Source organism: Amblyomma americanum, chromosome 3 (assembly GCF_052857255.1).
Source record: "Amblyomma americanum isolate KBUSLIRL-KWMA chromosome 3, ASM5285725v1, whole genome shotgun sequence".
Classification (NCBI taxonomy): Eukaryota; Metazoa; Arthropoda; class Arachnida; order Ixodida; family Ixodidae; genus Amblyomma; species Amblyomma americanum.
In genome coordinates, this window is record NC_135499.1 from 208629587 (window position 1) to 208647500 (window position 17914).

Sequence of the window (17914 nt, forward strand, 5' to 3'; positions counted from 1 at the left end):
GCTGCTTTTAAACCGGTAATTCGCGCAGCAGTTTTTCGCCACGAGCCAGGACATTTGGTTTTTAATACGGAGCCAGCGGAGGGCCATTCCGAATATATAAGGGTCGTGAAAGTACCAATTCGGCCACAGGTATATTTTAACGCACGTAGAAAAAGATACTCAACAAGACACGCAGAGATTTCATTGCTATGGCCACCCTGAGGAAACCCAAGTCCAGGACATCAAACTTAGTCATTTTCCGCCTTATACCTAGCCAACTCCGCCATAGTGCCACGACCATAGGCGACATGGAGCGTCAGCGCAGTTGTGAAGTGGCCAGGCGACTATTTGACTCAAGGACCATTGTGACGGGGGCCTCTGCGATGAGCCTGGCGCAGTAGATCTTCGGTCGCACACGTACGTGCGTAAATGTGTGTCAAAGTAAGAACACAGTTCCAAAAGAGCGACAATGGTCACATCCAACTTGAGGGCAGTGAGTGGCTGGCACTCAGTATAAGAGGAATTTATAACTTGTTCAATAGTTGACCAGCGTAATAGGGCTTGCTCGAAGGTCTTACTGGCATTGCGATTGGACAGGCGGTCATATATACAGGAAAGAAAACCCAAGGTCAGCGGTATCCTTCATTGCCCCAGAAGACATCATAAGGTAGCGACTACTATGTTTGGAAGTAAGTAAGCGTCTATAGGCGCCTACAATGATGCGGCCAATTGTGCAAGGAAACTTCGGCAGAGAGAGAGAGAGATAGTTTCTGTTGGGTTTGAAGCGGTCAAGTCTGAATGTACCACCTCTTTTCATGAGCGCTGCGCACTGTCCGTAGTTTGCATGTCTTCTGCTTTTAATCCCTTTATCCCTTATTCCTGCGAACCGGTATTCGGAGCAGTGAACTGTTCCTTTTTTTTTTCATGTGTTCACCAGCTGCGGTAGTGTCTGTAGCGTTTGGCTGCTGATTCCAGGGTCGCGGGGAAAGATCTGGCCAAGGCGGCCACATTTCGACTGAGGCATAATGTAAAGATCACCGGTGTTAAAAGCGATTTTAGTGCACATGGAAGTCTTCCAGCTGGTCGAAATTTATACGGAGCCCTCCACTACGGCGTCCCTCACAGCCAATTTGCAGTTTCGAAGCTTGAAATCTCACATACCATACCTTACTATTTCCCTTTGTTGGTTGTCAAAATATTTTACAAGTGTCATGACCTCGTTGGCTGTGGTATAAGACTTTTCCTCGCGACTGAGCATGACTTACGTTATGGCTGTTGCGTGGCAGTGCGCATACAATGGCGCTGGTACTTTATTTAATTTCTTTTAATAAACTGAGAAACCAGTTTTTACTCTCCAGATATTTAAGGTTGACTTAGTCCAACGCGCAGCGTTTCTGTCGGACATTGCAACACTCACATACGACGGTAAATCTTTTACCGTGCGAGCTGAGGCGTGGCTCACCAGATTCTATGAAGGCGGCGGACGACTGAAGAAATCTAGCACTGATATCCACAAAAGCACTATTGCGTTACTGCGGCTCGTGATTGGTCAGGTCTCTTCTCGTCTGCCACCACGATTGTGCAACTCTGACGCACACGTCAACCATACGATTCTCGCGCGAGAAAAGTTTTCCGATTATGCTCCCTGGTTCGCAACATACCCATGTAAACCTAAGATAGTTGCGGGATTGGCCGGCCCCGGCCCTGGTCAGTCGTGATACCCAACGACCATGTTTGTCAATCGCGACAACTAAGCTGCAAAACACTAGCCGTTCACGAGACCAGCGACGCGGCAGGAGTATGCTGAATCTGTCTTCAAGATAACGCTTGTTGCATGTATCGTCGGACGTGTTCTCCCTTATGTCATGAGTAAGGTACGGCTTCAGTTTGCGCAGCGGTGCACGGAACTATAACGTGAGTGGGCACCCAACCAAACGGCACGGGCGACTCTCGCAAAGCTCCGCTGCAACGCATGCAAGGCCACTCGCGATCACGCCACGACGCGTAGTTCCCCGACTCGCCGCAGCCGCGCCGCCTGTCATTTCGTTCGCTTTCCACGCCTCTTCTGCGGGGCTCCTTGCAGTGTCGTGTTCCTTGTGACGCCAATGACTGCGCGCGTAAGCAGGGGGCAGTTGCTCTGGCGCATACGGCATGCATGCCACTCACGCCATACGCCGACCTCCATTTTCTGCGGCAGAGTTTTTCCCAGACTCGCGCATAGGTGTGAGATTCAAGTTGGTTACACCCCCATTTTACGAAAGCTGCGTCACGAGAAGCAGCAACGACGTGCGCTGGCCAGCCAAGGACAGCGAACCGCGCATTGTTCGGCCGCTATAGCTCGCAATCCGGCCCGGGGAACAAAGGACAGGCGGTGGCGCTACTTCCACTTATGTATTATAAGCGCGTCGAGGCAGCCGCTTAGTAATACGAGGTTTCTCTGGCTCCGGTAAACGCTGTGAGTCACGGGGCAGCCTGGTTGCTTAATTACTACTACTTCGTTAAACAGAAGAAAAAAGAAAGAAACGAACGCAAAATGCATTCGAAATAAGCAGTCTTACCCGCCGCGGTGGCTCAGTGGTTAGGGCGCTCGACTACTGATCCGGAGTTCCCGGGTTCGAACCCGACCGCTGCGGCTGCGTTTTTATGGAGGAAAAACGCTACGGCGCCCGTGTGCTGTGCGATGTCAGTGCACGTTAAAGATCCCCAGGTGGTCGAAATTATTCCGGAGCCCTCCACTACGGCACCTCTTCTTCCTTTCTTCTTTCACTCCCTCCTTTATCCCTTCCCTTACGGCGCGGTTCAGGTGTCCAAAGATATATGAGACAGATACTGCGGCATTTCCTTTCCCCAAAAAAACCAATTATTATTATTAATAAGCAGTCTTTGCGAGTACGGTAAGGAGTCATCACGATCCCGTCATATATGACATCTCTCGTTTTGTGAAAACGCTCATTGCAATCAACGCTGGCGTGAAAATGGCCCTCAGTGAATAATTCAGACGTATAGGCGCGCTTCCCCCGTTATATTTCGCTTCTTACGTCTAGGACATAATTTGGTGATTCTGCATCACGTGCACTGCGCCTCTTTGCTTTCGACCCGGTAGTGAGTTGTTCTCGCGTTCTAAGTTTGTTCCCGGTGTACTATAAGCAATGTCATGGTTAGTACACTCCCTTCGTGAGTGCTCAAGCCGTCTCCACATCGAGCCCAAGCGTTCTGCATACGCATCTCCTGCCCTTTTTTTTTATTATTGACACTTGCGCCACAACCACAAAAAAAAAAGATCTTCTGTTAGGACAAGAAGAAATTTTGGCAAAGGGGACTGGTATCAAGACTCCGTCGACTAAAAAAAAACGAGTTCGGGTGAGATGGGGCGTGATTTTTTTTTAATTTATGGCGTTGAAAGCGGCTTTAGGCCTTTCATGATAGAACGCGACCACATTTTACCTGCTGTGGCTTCATATTTTTACTTTGAGGTGTGGCTTCAGTATGTGCTAAAATTTCAACAGACGCGTTATCGATGTGAAGGTGGTAGGTCTTGTTTAATGAACCCGTGTGCTTTTACTCCAGTTACTCATCGCTGTTCACAAAGCTGCTTGTGCTGAAGTTAAATGTCCTGCGCCTGTATGATGTCCCTTCGTGAGGGTTAATTGGAGACATGGGAGAGGCCAAGGCAACAGCGTTGGCTACTAACGAATCGACTTGACTCACAAAAAGCGTCGAGAATAGGTTTTTTTCCCCTGAGTAATTTGGACGTTTAGCCTTGTAACCGGTAATATAACTTTGTTTTATCTCAATCAGTGCCTTTCTCATGAGTGTAGATCTTTCGCTTCCTTTAAGATGATCTCATAAAAACCAAGGCGAAACGGCCTATCCATGGACATGAAGGAAACGGGTAAGGAAAAGTATACCGTCTCGCGCCATTGCACCCGATGATAACGACATAAACGCTGCTTAATTAGGGTCACCGACTTGTAGCACTTGTGATTACACGTACACACCAAAGCGAGGAGTGCGAAAAACCCGCAGATAGTTTTCATTGTCATAAAATAATGCGCCTTCATTGCATCTTTCCTGTCATTTTCCATGTTGCAACAGTTGGTATCCCAAACGCGCTCGAGACGAGGGCGCTGACCTCGAACTGTACCTAAATAGAGTCGAACTTCTAAGTCGTGTTCTGTGACTTGAATTTCGCGAGAACTGTTTGGCGATTTCTTCGCTTTTGCGCTATTCCTGACCGGGAGGTAAAGAACTCTCCTGTGCGGCGCATCTGATGTTGACTGGCCTGTATACCTCCTGCAGCTGCCGTTGAAGATTTATGACGAGAGCCAAATGCAGACGGAGGCATTATAAATATAGGTATACCAACATTCAGTCAACGATTATCCCTCAGATGCGAATGAGAGACATCAGAATTTCTTTTTTTTTCGATAAGCGCTCTAGCTGAAGACGCATCATTCGTTAAGGGCTCTTCAACTTCAATACAGAAGCAAAAATAAACCTGGTTCTTGAGTGTGGACTAAGTGTTTCCTTTAATATCACTCGCACCTGTACGTGGAGTGTCTACGTGCTCCTACGAAGACCATAAGCTCGAAGGCAGTAGAATTCAGAACACATGCTTCATTATCTGTTAAATACCTTGCGCTGGGTCTGCATCGAGTGAGCTTGCAATACTCATCGCGGAGTTTTCAGTAGGAAACTCGCGTTCTCAAGAGCATCTGCGGAGATTCTCTGCGATACCCTGCAATGCTTGTCGTCCGTAGGACGTCTACCTCCTGTCTTTGTGTTTGATCATTATTTTATTATTTTCATCACATCGCACGATCCTCTCTCCTTCAACCATTTTCCTTAACATGTGCATGGTAGAAGGTCAAATCTGATGTGCATAATTAATAATAATAATAATTGGTTTTGGGGAAGTAAATGGCTCAGTATCTGTCTCATATATCGTTGGGCACCTCAACCGCGCCGTAAGGGAAGGGATAAAGGAGGGAGTGAAAGAAGAAAGGAAGAGAGAGGTGCCGTAGTGGAGGGCTCTGGAATAATTTCGACCACACGGGGATCTTTAACGTCGAACCCGACCGCGGCGGCTGCGTTTTTATAGAGGCAAAACGCTAAGGCGCCCGTGTGCTGTGCGATGTCAGTGCTCGTTAAAGATCCCCAGGTGGTCGAACTTATTCCGGAACCCTCCACTACGGCACCTCTTTCTTCCTTTCTTCTTTCACTCCCTCCTTTATCCCTTCTCTTACGGCGCGGTTCAGGTGTCCGCCGATATATGAGAAACATTCTGCGCCATTTCCTTCCCCGAAAACCAATAATAATAATTATTATTATTATTATTATTATTATTATTATTATTATTATTATTATTATTATTATTATTATTATTATTATCTTTAACGTGCACTGACATCGCATGGCCTACCTCCAATTTTTCGCTCAGTAAACCCAGCTCAGTTATGTATTTGTTTTGGCACTCTGTTATGCTTGTTTGTTGCTCTGCTTTAGGTACACGTTGCCCTTTTCTGGTGTTTCAAAAATATGCTTCCTTGCAGGGTGCCTAACCGGAACCGGAATTGAACCCGCAACTGGAACCGAACCCGTATTTCTGGTCGCAGCCGGACCGGAACCGAACCCGTATTTTTTTTCCCATGTTTGAATAGAACCCGGACCAGAAAGAATTGGAGGAACAGCTTCGAACCGGCCATAGGCACGGTTCAGCCCCGATTTCGGTGCAACATGACATTCATTGTTTTAGTGCTTTAGCAGGGTAGTCCTAGTTCACCGAAAATTCCCGAAGTTCCTTAGTTCGCCGAAGAGTTCAATTCAATTCAATTTAAAGCCGCCGCGGTGGCTGAGTGGTTATGGTGCTCGGCTGCTGGCCCGAAAGACGCGGGTTCGATCCCGGCCGCGGCGGTCGAATTTCGATGGAGGCGAAATTCTAGAGGCCCGTGTACTGTGCGATGTCAGTGCGCGTTAAAGAACCCCAGGTGGTCGAAATTTCCAGAGCCCTTCACTACGGCGTCTCTCATAGCCAGAGTCGCTTTGGGACGTTAAACCCCCATAAACCATAAACCAAACCAATTCAATATAAAACTTTTGTCCAACGCCGTGTTGGGGGTCATCAAGCGGAGAAGCTGCCATTGGCAGCTTGAGCGTGCACCCGAGGCCTGTACAAGGCAGCAGCATATAGGCAACAGAAAATGTCGGACACATATGCATAGAGTTGCACTGTCACACAAACTGATTGATTGAAATACATTGTCAAAGCACTTCAGCAAAAAAGCATACAGTATTGTCAAAACTGAACGGCAATGAAAATACAGTCAATACCATTAGCTGGATAAAAACTGGAAAGACAAAAAAATTCATGCATCTGTTTTCTATTAAATGTGCTCAATTCATAACTTTCAGACAGGAATTTGTTTAGCGAGCATGGCAAGTTATGTGTGAGTGATTGCGGCATATAATTTGTACGTCTGCGTAGTATCAGCCATGTCTCAGATCCACGGGTGCGACAATCACTTTTTCTGTTTTTGCAACTGCGAAAGCAATTTTATCAGGCTCTTCAACTTTTCATCAGAAATTAAGTATGAATACAGTAGACGGAACCTGTACATTTTTTCGACGTTTATTATGCTATATTGCGTGAACAGTGGTGCAGATGAATGCAAGTAGGACACATTTTCAATACAACAAAGTGCTTTCGTTTGAAGAAGGAGGAGAGTTTGAATATTTGTTTGTGGGGTTGTGAGTTGTGAGAAAGGGACAGGAAAGTCAATGATAGAGGGGAGTATATAGGAAAAGGCGACTGCCGATTTCCCCCGGTCGGGTCAGGCTGGAGGTGCCGTCTACAGCAAGCTGGGGCCAAAGTGATATGTTGTGTTTTTTTTTCAGGAACAAGAAGAAGCGGTGGCCTTGTGGCCATCAGCCTCGCATTCGGGAGGTGCTGGGTTCGATCGCCAGTGGCGCCGGGTACCCACCGGTTTTCTATTGGGGTACACGATTTCCCCTGGCCTGGTGCTCGGAACTTTTGGCTGAGATATGCTTGGGAAAAGAATCTTGGACCAAATGTTTGCCTCCGCCGAGGGGCCTTAAATGTCCAAACGCTTGGCATCGGCTCAACCACCAGAATTTCCTTTTTTTTTCTCAGACACGGCTGAGCCACGCACGGCTAAGCGCAGGTGCTCGGGTCCGTGGTGACGAAGTGCTCACCATCATCTCCCTGCGGATGCTCAGGATAGCGTGGTGTCCAAGTTCACCATCAACTGCACGCTGCAGATGACCCTGCAGGACATGTTTGTAGTGTTCCTGTGGTTTACGTCTCATGCATGCTTACCATGTTTACTCGATTCTAACGCGCCCCCGATTGTAATGCGCACCCGTTTTCAAGGTAAGTAAAAAAAATGGCCTGGCTTAGCTAATGTTAAGCCTAGGATGCGAAGCATAATAGATTTGTGAAAGGGATTCGGTATCGCCTGCCCGTAAGTCAGGCTAGTCTCTTCGTTGTTTAGCAATCTCCTGGAGGAGCGGGAGTTATCCTGTGTGGTCGCGGCCGCGCGGCGACCGCGCGAGTTGAGCCCCGTTTCTCCACAGCTGGCGTGACGTCAGACCACGTGCTCGGCTGCAGCGCCCCTAGCGGGAGAAGCGGGAGTTAGCCTTGGTGGTCGCGGCCGCGCCTGGCTGGGCTATGGTTGAGCTAAGTAGTGTCCCTATTATGCTTCGCATAAAAAGTGCAATGACTTCGACTGTACCGCGCACCAGGTACGTGTGAAGCCACCCGAATGCCGACTGCCACACAAGATGACCCAAATTTAAAGCGTTAGTTTTTGTTTGCTCGTTCCTTCGCGCCCTCATCAGTGCACGCAGTGCATACCTTGGCAGCGCGCCAAGATGCTGTTCTTTGTTAATTTCCTCCTTTCCCTCACGGCGCGGTTGAGGTGTCCACCGAGAAGTGAGACAGTTACTCGCTATTTGCTATCTTGAAAAACACATTTTTTCTTTTACATCATGGCGCGTTTATCCTTTGACGGGAGCTCCGGCGACGCTGCCGCGCCCGGCGAACTTGGCAGAGCGCCAAGAAGCTGCGCGCCCTGGACGGGAGCATAGGCAGCGGTCTGCGCTCAGCGCGGGGTCTGCCCGGCTGCGCCAGTGTGTGCTTAGCAAAATTCCACGCGCAAAGTCACCCACTCTTTCTCAAAATCAGGCGTCGTAGTGAATTCGACACGCCGCCATCGCAGCCGACGTTTCCATGTTGGCTCAAGTCCATGTAGGCGCATTCCTAACGGGTCACTTCAGATGCTCGCGAGGCCTGTCGGTATTCAAGACTGCGGTAGGCTAGGTAGGCAGTATCGATAATATCGTCATGTCGATGCTCAAGAAGTACCAAGCCGCCATTCTTGTGATGCCGACGACAGTAGGGTGTTGCTCTCGTAGTTTCGTAATCGCACTGACGGGCTTGTCATTTTTAGTCGATTTGTTTTTCGGCCTTGAGGGTATTGGTAAGCACCAGCAAAATACGGAAAGGGAAAAACACACACGACGTGTACCTTCACGTGTTTTGCTAGCGTTTACCAATACCCTCACGCATGTATTTCCAACTAGCCCCAGTAGTAGCTCTTTTTCTCTTTTTTTTTTCAGGAAAAAAAGGTGCGCTTTATAATCGAATAAATACAGTACGTTTGGTTCCACTCAGTTGTCACTTCAGCTGGGAGCCTACAGTATAAGTGTTCTAGTTGAAAGCTCTAATTGCAACAACCGATTGGAATGCCCCATATATTCCAATTGGTTACAGATACACAATTTGGAAATTTCTAAATGGAAGCCAATGACTTTTCGCGCTTTCCGTCTTACAACTTCATTCACAGGTTCGCGCAGATGTTTTCCGAACGTGGAAAGCGCGAAAAAGCTTATCTCTGGGTGGTCCAAACATGTAGCTCTGAAGTGAATGGCGGGTTCTGCCGTTCCTGGCGCGACCTGCACACTGCCTTTCTCGGGACTGCCCACGCCTCCAGGCAGAAGAAAAATTTAGCTTCCCCGATTCCGTGCTTCGAAAACTTTTGCGAGAGAATAGACATTTAGCCCGAGGGTCTTTCTAGCTGGTTCATTCTCTCGCCCGACACAATACGAATCAAGCGAAATGCAAAGGACATACAACATTGTATAAACGAGTTTGATCCGCGAGTGTGACTGAGTTAGAAAGCAGGTTTTAACCCGTATGATGCGTGTAACTGCCTGTTCGGTCACAGCGTGTAACTACCTGGCGGAGAACAGACGGGACGTCAAGCCCGTCTGTTCGAGGAACGCACAGAGGCTCACCGAGGTTCGCTCGTCGCAATATGCTTGCGGCCTACAGGGCGCTGGGCATACTACCAGACTCCATCAAGACGCTATTGTGGCCGCAGGGCAGTGCACGCAACCGTGAGCGAACCTCGGTGAGCCTCTGTGCGTTCCTCGAGCAGACGGGCTTGACGTCCCGTCTGTTATCCGCCAGGTAGTTACACGCAGTGACCGAACGCCCCGCCAGTTCTACCTTGGACGATTAACACCTGGACGCCCCACTCCAGTTGTAGTCAACATAGTGCTGTGCGCGTGTGTTTTTAATTACTCCATCAGGAACTAATCGCGCGCACACATTTCTTATTGTGTAAATATTTTCTGTATATTACCTCTCCCCCTATCCTCTCTTCGTGTCCCCTAACCTCTTTAATTTCATTTCTCCAATCGGCCTGCTATCCTTTATTTCCGCTGCCCCAGCTCAGGTGCTTCAGTATCGATGGCAAATGCCGGGGCTAGTAGAAATTTTTTCCGTCCTTTTTATTATTATTTTAATAAAAACCACTTACTACTACTACCAGTATGATCCTGGCAGCATTTAGCAGCTAAATGAGGTCACTCGCTTAATTCCTCACCCTTCAAGTCCAGCTTTCTCGGGCAAAAATTCTGAAAATTGCAAATTGTAAGGCACTGTTTATGGAAATATTGAAGGAAATGGTCCATTATTCTAAAATGTAGAAAAATCTTTCTTTTAAAGTGTTTTCAGTGATCGCATCGAACCGTTAAGACTGCCATCGAAAACCAATGGGGAAAGCTTTTGACGATAGCAAAAGCGGAAATAAAAAAAATTAATGTGAATTAGCTCAGCTAATCCAGTACATACAAAGCGAAAGCGAGATTGATGTCTCCACTGACCCACGGATCCGGTTGTGCGCCTTTCCTTTCGGGAAAATGAACGGCCTTTGCAAAGTTGTCAACGCCAATGAACTCTATGAACGCCGTCGGCTCACTTGTTTTCTTTGGTTTTTGAGGAAAGGAAATGGCACAGTAACAGTATCACATATCTCGATGGACACCCGAACCGCGCCGTAAAGGAAGGGTAAAGGAGGGAGGGAAAGAAGAAAGAGAAAACTGAAAGTTGGATTTTGAGGAAAGGCCCGGCGCTGCGCAGCGGCGGAACACCAGTGGCTCGGTGCTACTAGTGGCGCATGCGCAGTAGGGACTAGGGAGCGAGAGAGAGAGAAACGAAAGGTCAGGCGACGGAGTCGGCGGCCACCTGCGCCGTGCGTGACGTCACTCGTGCTCCGACATACCTCCGAGCAGAAGCGGAACCGCCAGATTGCAAGGAACTCGACGAGAGACTACAAACATACACAGAAATCATAGAAAATTACAGACTGCAGAGAAGAACTGTCCCTCCTCCGGACAAGGAGCTCGGGAACAGAGAGGCAGTAACCTGGAGAAGGCTACAGGCCAGAAATTTCATAAACCCGGTATGGGCGTCACACGTCCTACAAGACGAGGACATAGAAGTTAAATGTAAAAAAATGTGGAGAGAGGGGGACCCTCGACCATATAATTTGGCAGTGGGTACACTCCCCAGGGGTGAGGGAAGGAATAGATAGTAGAGAAGCCTGGGAAACCCTTCAGCAAAGCGCGGACCCCGCGACCCAGAAGAAAGCCATCCATCTGGCGGCAGAGGCCGCGAAGAGCCAACAACTCTTTGCCTGCATCTAGTCGCGGAGGCCCTGGCCTCTGCCCCTAGGCCTGCGCGCCAGGGGTAGAGAGTAGAGGGCCTCCATTTCTGATGGAAATAAAAGTTTCTGGAACTGGAACTGGACATATGCCGGCTCGCGCGAAGCGCAGTGTTGACTAGCGTATACAGTGAAGCTTTTCGCTTCAAAAAAAAAAAAGAAAAATACAAGACTGTCGTCGGGTGATCTGCGGATATACTGGTTTGTTATAATGAAATTTTGCATTATATGAAAAAATTGTGTTCATAAACAGTTTCCCGCTCAAAAATGCTTTTGTCCAGAATTGCTGGGTAAGCACACCGCACAAGTTCTATGAATCTTAAAATACAGGTACCAGGTCACTCATTGCTTTTGAAACCCCCAGGCCTTAAATTAACAACGTTGCAAAGAAGCATTAGTCTTTTATGATTCACCCGACTTTTGTAATTCTAGGGCCACTGCTTTTGCGATATTTCCAGCAGTGCGGATATTTTCCAACAGTGCGGGTATTTTCCAGCAGTGCAGACGCCTCGTAGCAAAACGACTCACATCTTTTTTTTTCTGAGCAACTCAATCAGCTGCGTTTAGGTTCACCGTTGTACTCAAAAATAAATCCATAGCGGTGAAATGTGTACTGCAGATTTTCACTGGAGGCGACACGCGTATACACCAAACCGCAGCTTCACCAGCCACTCTTCTACTGAGTACCTGTCGGCTAATAATGGAAGAATTTCGGGTTGTAGACTGCTCTGTCAGGACATTCAACGCATTCGTCTACACGTTTTTAGGAAGAAAAAATGACGACCGCATGAGGCTTACCGAACGAGAAACACGACTGCCGAGGTACCCTCTTCCTGGTACCTCGACGCCAGCGCCGCCATACATAATGGTAACCATGGAGAAAAAATGGCCTGGCTTAGCTTATGGTTAAGCCTAGGATGCGAAGCATACGTCGCTTGGCAAGCCGTACTTCTCGTTCTTCTCCCGTTTCCGTGGCTCTTTGTAACTTGCGCTTTGCGGTCTGGCGAGCCGCCCTCTCCCTGGCCGACATCTCGCTGCTCAACTGACTCAACGAGTGCGTCGCCTTTTATACAATTGCGTGACGTCAGTATCTCCTAGCGGTAGGAGCGGGAGTTAGGCCGCCGGCGGAGGCTGCGCGTCCGCAAGCGAGCGCACGAGTTGAGCCCCAGCTTTCACAGCTGTTGTGACGTCATATCACGTGGTGCGCCGATGTAGGTCAAGTGGTAGCTACGCGGCCGCGCGCGGCGCAGCAAGGAAGAGCTCGGTTGTGCGGCTAGTATGCTTCGCATAAAAAAAAAAAGACTTGGGATGAAGCTTCCGACGATAGCCTTAAAACCTAGCCATAAAAGTAAAAAGTGGCCCGAAAGACGTGGGTTCGATCCCGGCCGCGGCGGTCTAATTTCGATGGGGGCGAAATTCTAGAGGCCCGTGTGCTGTGCGATGTCAGTGCACGTTAAAGAACCCCGGGTGGTCGAAATTTCCGGAGCCTTCACTACGGCGTCTCTCATAGCCTGTGTCGCTTTGGGACGTTAAACGCCCATAAACCATAACAGTAAAAAGGAGGGAGTCTCGGGTAGGAGTCAGCTAGGAGAGCCTACCACTGCTCTAGACCAGGGCTAGTTTCTTGGGTGGTAAAGGGCTGTTTTCACAGCCCCAGGTGACGTGGTACGTCGTATCGTATTCGGCCACATTTCAGCGGGTCTCCTCGGTAAGGCGCATGTTTTGCCCATCGTACCAGAAACACTTGCGCTGATCACATAAGCCGGAAGAGGTCTATTTCCTCGAAGTACTTGGTATTCTTATAACTCGCAAGACAACTCGCAAAACAATTGCGACTATGACGCAGAAAAAAAGACAGGTTTTGCATGTTCGTGGAGCATGAAATATAAAAACGCAATCAACATACTGCGTTTAAGATATGTGCCTAATTCGTTTTTAAATATGGCGCCTAAGGAAACAAAAAGATTTACAGAACATTTTGCATTTCTCTCACCCTTCAACCCCCCTGTATTGTGTCCTCTCAGCACTTAGTACGAAAAGCCCTGAAATTTGAACCAGGTTAGCGAAGAAGGCTGTAGCGAAATAGCTCTTTAAATTTATGGTTTAGCTTTCCACGCCGCCGGCGCCGTCGAATAATGGACTTTCCACCGACGCCACCACCATAGCCACCGCCGGCTAGAAACGACCGCCACGCCGATGCTGTTGGAAACCGACAAGGCGCTACGACGGACACCTCTAGTTGGAGCGCAGTTCGCGTGCTTACGATACTGCGGTGCTAAAACTCTCTAATGACATTTAATAAACGGTATTTTATTAACACGTATTATAACATGGCCAACATGCGGCTAATCTATGAAAAATGAGTTTCTTGACCTGCAGTTGATTTTGTAACAATGCAAATAAACGTATATTGCTTTTGTACAGCAGCATTCAGGTGCCGACGCACGTGTTGTTGGAGACAAAAGAAAGAAGAAGTGGCAGTTTAAAGCTCCAGTGGCGGCCAGCAGCACTCGGGAATACGGCAGAGCTCCAGCGGCTGGCTGCGCTATCGCCGCCGTCGCCGGCGTCAGCTGCATGGAAACGCAACCGAAACTGCCGCCGCCGCCAACACGTTTTTGGGCGGTGCTCAGAAAGCGTCTGGCAACGCTGGACGGCAGATGGAGATGTAAAATGGCTGCTGAAGTGCTAATCAAGAAGGGGAAAAGAGGAGCGGCTGCGTATTTTCAATCGGAATGTGCAAGAACAAGCAACCCAAGGCAGCTGAATGAATTATTGGACATTATTCTCGACCCTCGAAAGCCCATCGACATATGGGACACTATAGATTGGTGCAAATGGCTCATGGCCGGAGGCAAGACTCCGGACGAGTTCTCCCAGACAGGTAAGCAGCTCATCCCTTTTCTGTCGGACACATTGCGAAGTGTCACATCCTAAATTGCGTCGATTTGGGAGCTGCTATCGCTGACCAGTGCAGACAAGGGGTTCTCTGTTTCGAGTCATTATCGCCGTTGGCGTACAGCGCTGGTTCTTGTTTCAACTTTGTCACCACTCGTGGGACGCTGCGCACTCACCTTGACGCGTAGGCGCTTTTGTGCATGTTAAAGGCTGCACAGCGCCTTTTTACATGTGTCTCCATTGCACTACGACAACGGCGTCGTGCTTCCTTAAAAAAATTACTCTTGATGTGTCCTGGTAACCAGGTGGAGAGAGCTGTTTGTTTCTCGGACGCCACTGTGTTAACGCCTAGGGGTGAAGAGTTGACTGGCGAGTTGAAAGCCGCTGCAACACTCGAATTGGCTGTGTGCGCTTTACGAAAAGTGTTTCGCGTTTCGCATCCGTTAGCACATCCGGTATTTCGATGAATTAACTTGGCCCTGAATTTTAGTGCGCGACGCGAAAATGACAGGTGGAACGCTTCCAGCTGCTTCACCTAGCTTGTACGTAGCGTTCGTCATCCCGGAGCGCGTTCCTCGTCTCGACGTCCTGCGGCGTTCCCAAGCATGGAGAGCTTGCTTCTGTTGGGAAACATATGTGCTTGCGGATTTCTCTTGTTCTAACCACCTCGACACTGTTGACGCACGCTACCGTGCAGTTGTTTTGACTGGCGAGGTGTGGTATTTGGCGACGCGTCTTCGCTGGTGACCATTGCGCAACCTCCTTTCTGCGGTGCCAGCCATGTAGCACACCGAACTTGGCACGCGCATTTTAACTATTTCTTGACCAGCCAATGCGATAGCTCTGCGGATCGATTATTGGTCATGCGCAGGGCAGGCGGGACCAACCTTATTAACTTTTTGCAGGGAAGTTGCTGTCACTCGTACGTAACCATAGACCTGGATTTGCGGTGAAGTTTAGAGGCAGGGTCGGACAAGAACGAAACGCTTGTGTACATTTCGATACTTTGTGATTTGTGAAACATGCCCCGATTGAAAGTGCGCATCATATCGTCCCATATGTGTCTAATGTATGTGTCGATACTGGCAACTTCTCTGCTGCAAAAATTTGGGTGGGGAAGCGTAACCGAAGTGCTTGTGCTTTTGTTGTCAGCAACAGACACTGTGCACACATTGTTTCAATCCCCTACCGTTAACATATTTCTGTACTGGTTTCATTTCCATCTGCGCTGTTTTAAAATTGTGTGACCTTTCATGGGCACACAGTGATCTTTGTTTTGCTTTTCTTTTTTCTTACCACCTGGGAACGCTTAGAATTGAAAAAAAAAAGAAAAAAGTGGGGGTTCCTTTGAGTTCCATTTTCATCTTTCATAACCTTTTCATCACTTTTATCGCCTACTGTAGAGAGTTTTGTCATTTTTATAGTAGTCCATTTTGGCTTAATCTACAGCATAAGTTTGCTTTGGTCCTTTTTTAGTGGGTTTGTGTATTTTTTGTTTGATGGGTTAAAATAGTTAGCCATAACTGACAAGGGGTGCAAAACATGTAATGTGTGCATAGAGTAAGTATACCCTTGGAGAACATATCCCAGGTGGCATGTGGAGGTCATGAAAGCTGCCTCCTCTCATGACAGCTGCTTTTCACCACAGCTCAAGGCACTTCTTCCTAACATAAGAAAATTCACACCTGCTGTATTATATTGTTCTGAGGACAATGAATTAATATGCTGGGCACAGAAGAGGGCTAGAGGACTAAGCAAAATAATAAAAAAGCGATGAATTGTCTGTACCTAGCTGGAGAACACAACCCAGAGGAAGAAAGCAAATATATACGCATCATCAATGGGGCTGCGTTGATGGCTGCATCAGCTGTTTTTGGCTGGAGATGCAGCTGGGGGAAGAAAGTGAATACTGAACAATTCACCTTTCTTTAAATTGAGTTATAATTCATTCTTTCAAGAAAGGTCTGTGGATGGACAGTTTATCTGGCACCTTACTTTTCGCATGTCACCTGTAGGCGCAGTGCAGGGTGGTCTGGCAGGCCTGTAGCTATCTTCCATTCCGCAGGTCTTGCAGCAAGAGCTGTATCTGTGACTTTCCTTGACCGAGTGTCACCTCGGATGTCCGGGCCACACGTGACCACTCCCTGCACATAGCTATAAAAAAATAAATAAAGTTAGTCTGCCAAGATTCGAATGTGGAATTTTCTGATGCACAGTCAGATGCATTATCTGTTGTGCCATAGGCCCGAACACACATTGCCCCGCACAGTCATGCCTGGCTGTATAATGTGAGAAACTCTGAGATGGCAGTAATGCCTGTCTGCGCTCGTGATTCTTTGCACTCAATTACTGTATAGCTTGAGACAGAAACTCCCTCGCTCTACCGAAACCACAGAGCGTGTGTGTCTGTGTAGCAGTTGTAGTGTTATAAGGAAGGGTGTGACAGCAGTCTTAAGATAGGTGGAGACCTGGCCCACACCATGGAGGAAAGTGTTAAGGAAAGGGTGAAAGGGGTAGAGGTAAAAAAAAAGCGAGTACCAGCAATTTACTTATAAAAAACTCATAGCACGGTTATGACTGTGTAACACGAGATTCAGCAATAGTTTTTTAGGCGTTTAGTTTTGGGAATATTTTGAGGTAGAAAAGATATAGTGACCTCATATCACACTGTTGTAGTTGTCAAGTGATGCATCCCCGCACTGGCAGGTGGCTGTTCCAAGCAGAGCCACCCGTAGGCTTATGCGACCCAGGCTGACCGTGATATAATGTGAGTGTGTTAATTATGAGTTGGTGAATGTTATTAATGCACCCACCGGTTGCGCTGACGGCGATGACGGCGGAGGACTACGACGTACAAGCCAGGGGCGGGTGCCTGACAGCTGTCGCTGTAAAAAAGGACAAAAGGGACACAGGTGAAAAAAGTCCTTGTATTAAAGACAAATAAAGAGCTGTGACCATGGGGCTTCAGATTTTTTTTTTAATCTATTGTGATTAGCTTGCTATTTTCAGTTTTGTCTGTATAAGTCTGTTGGTCAAGCCTGTTTTCTGTGTACCTTGCTGACTGTCAGTGTGCTTCCTTTTGTATAGGTAAGTCATTAGTCATGAGAAGGTTTTTTTGGTTGGTTTTATGTTGTTCAACATCCCAAAGCAACTCGGGCTATGAGAGATGCCGTAGTGGAGGTCTCCAGATAATTTCGACCACCTGGGGTTGTTTATTATACACTTAGATCGCGCAGTGCATGACCCTTTAGTGTTTTGTTTGCCTCCATCGAAATGCGACTGCACTTTCGGGATCTAACCTGCATCTTCAAAGTTAGCAGCCGAGCACCATAACGTGTTCATTGCAATATAAAGTCTCAATGAAAAGAATATTGATTTCGGTAATGATTTGCTATCTGCACACGTTTCGAATGTATAGATGTCTCGGATAAATAACCTGAAACTTGGAGCAGCCACCACAACCACCGGCAAAAATTCCTGGTGCGTTGTTGCTGTGAACTTGTAATTAGGTGCATCTGCTATGACCTGGTATTTGACTCAGTTTTCAAATAAAGTATCAGCTTTATGGTAAAATTAAGAACTGCTAAATATATTCGTTGAAAATTTTTTAATAGTGTTGTTTTTCTTTTGTTTATTTTTTTTGATAATGGTTAAGCTGCCAAACAGCCTGCAAAAAAAGAATTGCGGAACAGCGAAAACCTGTAAGATGCTATTTGCATGTTTGCTTGGCTGCCTCGTCATTCACTAGTCTTATCACGCCTCTCCCAAATGTTTGTACAGGCTCTGTGTGGCCTTTGTTCAGATATTTCGTGCGTGATAAGTGGTAGGTGTGTGTCAGCTGGAGGTACGTAAACGTCACCCAGCAGATTCTGAGTATGTATTGAAATTGTCTTGGTAACGTCTGACAAGTGCGACGTTAGTTTATCATGGAGGGAGGGATAGCAGCAGCTGACGTCTGCTTAGCTTTCCTAGTATCTTTATCTCTGACCGTTTTGCTGTCCATGGGGTTTCCC

General features: G+C 47.7%; 1 protein-coding gene across 4 annotated transcripts in view; it reads left to right on the forward strand.

Moving 5' to 3' along the window:
• Window positions 1-13547: 13547 nt before the first annotated feature.
• The window catches only part of Ubr3 (Ubr3 ubiquitin ligase), a 98236-nt gene continuing 93869 nt past the window's right edge, over window positions 13548-17914 (forward strand). For 2 of the 4 annotated variants that reach the window (XM_077659805.1, XM_077659806.1), the window contains exon 1: window positions 13549-13887. In XM_077659805.1, the coding sequence (XP_077515931.1) occupies window positions 13581-13887 (307 nt within the window). In that variant the 5' untranslated portion in view covers window positions 13549-13580. Of the gene's footprint in view, window positions 13888-17914 lie in introns of all 4 variants that reach the window. The other 2 variants (XM_077659807.1, XM_077659804.1) reach the window with 2 other exon arrangements.